General features: G+C 43.2%; 1 protein-coding gene across 1 annotated transcript in view; it reads right to left on the reverse strand.

Moving 5' to 3' along the window:
- Nucleotides 1-2,500, reverse strand: part of LOC143288701 (putative glutamate receptor) — a 38,785-nt gene that overhangs the window by 15,900 nt on the left and 20,385 nt on the right. The window contains exon 4 of the mRNA XM_076597327.1: nucleotides 155-316. Within this exon, the coding sequence (XP_076453442.1) occupies nucleotides 155-316 (162 nt within the window). The remainder of the gene's footprint in view (nucleotides 1-154; nucleotides 317-2,500) is intronic.

Here is a 2,500-nt window from a genome sequence, read left to right on the forward strand (position 1 = left end):
CACACACACACACACATAAAGGATACGTACACACACACGCACGGATACACACACACACACACACACACACACACACACACACACACACACACGGATAAAGAGTAGACAGACAGACAGACAGACGGGTGGAGGGGGCTGGGTGAAGGAGACATACAATATTGATGGCCACACGCAGCTCCATGCCGTTACAGCCATACTGGTGGTTCGGGTACAGGCGGGACGGCTTTAGCACAGACGACACGTGTTTCCCCCTGATCGCCGCAAGGTGGCGCCCTGAGGAGGTCCACGTCAGCGTCTTCAGTGACACCTGGCAGCGCTTCAAAGAGAGATCGGATGGATTGGGTTGATTTGATTTGTTTTTTGATTTTGATGTTGATTTTTGATCGTCTTGGGTTTTGTTAATGTTTCATGATTATTAACTAACCACAGTACTGAGGGGAAATTAACGAGGCTACGAGCGATTAGCAGTGAATAGCAAACAGGACCGGTATATACATACATACATACATATATATATATATATATATATATATATATGTATGTATATAAAGAGAGAGACAGACATATAATTATGTAGATACATACTATATATAGAGAGAGAGATTTGTATATACTTTTTTGTTGTTGTGGTTGTTTTGGGGGTGGGGTGAGGGTGGGGAGGTCACCATAAAGGGACACACTTTCAATTGAGTGCAGCTGATCGCTTTGTATTAATCAAGTACACAGAAACACACACTGAACTCATACCGGTGGCTTCCTTCAAGACCGACACAATGTGTGTGTGTGTATGTGTGTGGTGTGTGTGTGTGTGTGATCATAACCGACACAATGTGTGTGTGTGTGTGTGTGTGTGTGTGTGTTTTTTTTTTTTTTTTTTTGTTGCTTTTTGTTGTTTTTTTGTTTTTTTTGTTTTTTGTCTGTGTGTGTGTGTGTGTGTGTGTGTGTGTGTGTGTGTGTGTGTGACAGATAGATAGATAGATAGAGAGAGAGAGAGAGAGAGAGAGAGAGACAGAGAGAGAGAGAGAGAGAGAGAGAGTCATCTTTCATGTCTATGTTCAGAAAAAATACATACATCGCTCTTCTAATTTAGATGAATTTCTGACGTGGCTAAAGATGTGCTCATTTTCCTCTCTCTCTCTCTCTCTCTCTTTCTTTGTTTTTTTTTTTTCCCAGGAGCTGAAGTGGGCGCTTTGTGGATCCATGTGGAATTTTTAAAACACTATGATGTGAGTGAATAGAATCAGAGTAGGAGTGGTGAGAGCTCAGTGATGGAGAAATGGATCCAGTAAGGTGGGTTGCAAAGAGAGGGGGGGGGAGGGGAATGGGACGTAGGGTTCTAGGAGGAGACTGGAGAGTTTGCGGCGATTGAGAACGCGAAAGAGAGAGGCCGACCTCGCAACAGCTGGAGGCGAGATACCGAGGCAGAGCTGAAGCAGCAAGGGACCAACTGGACTGGAATGGCCAGAACAGCCCAGAACAGAGTGTAGTGCGATGGCGAGGGGTCGTCGATGGCCTATGCTCCACCAGGAGCGATGGGCATAATGGATGATAATGATGAGAACGCGAAAGAACTGATATTTTTGTGCGGGCGGGTCTTATGTATCATGTATATATATATATTGTGCTTTTTCAATGTACTATACTTATACAAATAACTGTTGTATTATTGTACTGTCTCGTGCTGTTTTGTCGTCCCCAAATCAATTTTCCTTTCTTTCTTTCTTTTTTTAAATTTTTTGTTGTTGTTTTTTTTTGAAGACATTAACGTGATTTGACTGATTAATCAATTTTGCTGGGTACCTGTGTTTTCCCGTTCTGTATCTATAAATGATCACTAGGTGCTCGTGTTCGCATTCAGTCACGCATGATAAAAAAATTGAGGACTGTTTCACTGTCCTTGTTTATCAGTGACTGTTTTCTGTCCTTTCGCTGGTTCTTTTTTTTTTTTTGCGTGCGTGGTGCATGATGCACATGGCACCTCAGGTATCGTCTCAATCGAAAAAAAAAACTGGCACCCAGACCACCATTGAAGGTTTAGTGGAGAGGGTGCAGAGGGTCTGAAATATAGGGTGGGACTCGAACCCATGAACTCCTAGTCAAGTGCGTTACCACAGGGCAGCTTCTCTATGTACTGACAGAGACGGACCCCGTCAAACTTCAGTGCTCAGCCCGTCATCAGTCCCTGACTCAAGCCTCTGCGCTGCTCTTGTTATACTTTTTTTCTTCTTTTTTTTCAATTCATTTATATTTTCTTTTCTTTTCTTCTTTTTTTTCCCCCTCAGGGCCTGACTAAGCGCGTTGGGTTACGCCGCTGGTCAGGCATCTGCTTGGCGGATGTGGTGAAGCGTGTATGGATTTGTCCGAAGGCAGTGACGCCTCCTTGAGTTTCTGATACTGGTACTGATACTGTCCTTTATGTTTGTTTGTTGTTTTTTTTAGTATCGGTGACTATTGACTGTTCCACTGTCCATGTATTATCAGTTCAAATAAAGCAGTGAGT

The sequence above is a fragment of the Babylonia areolata genome, chromosome 13 (genome assembly GCF_041734735.1).
Source record: "Babylonia areolata isolate BAREFJ2019XMU chromosome 13, ASM4173473v1, whole genome shotgun sequence".
Taxonomy (NCBI): Eukaryota; Metazoa; Mollusca; class Gastropoda; order Neogastropoda; family Buccinidae; genus Babylonia; species Babylonia areolata.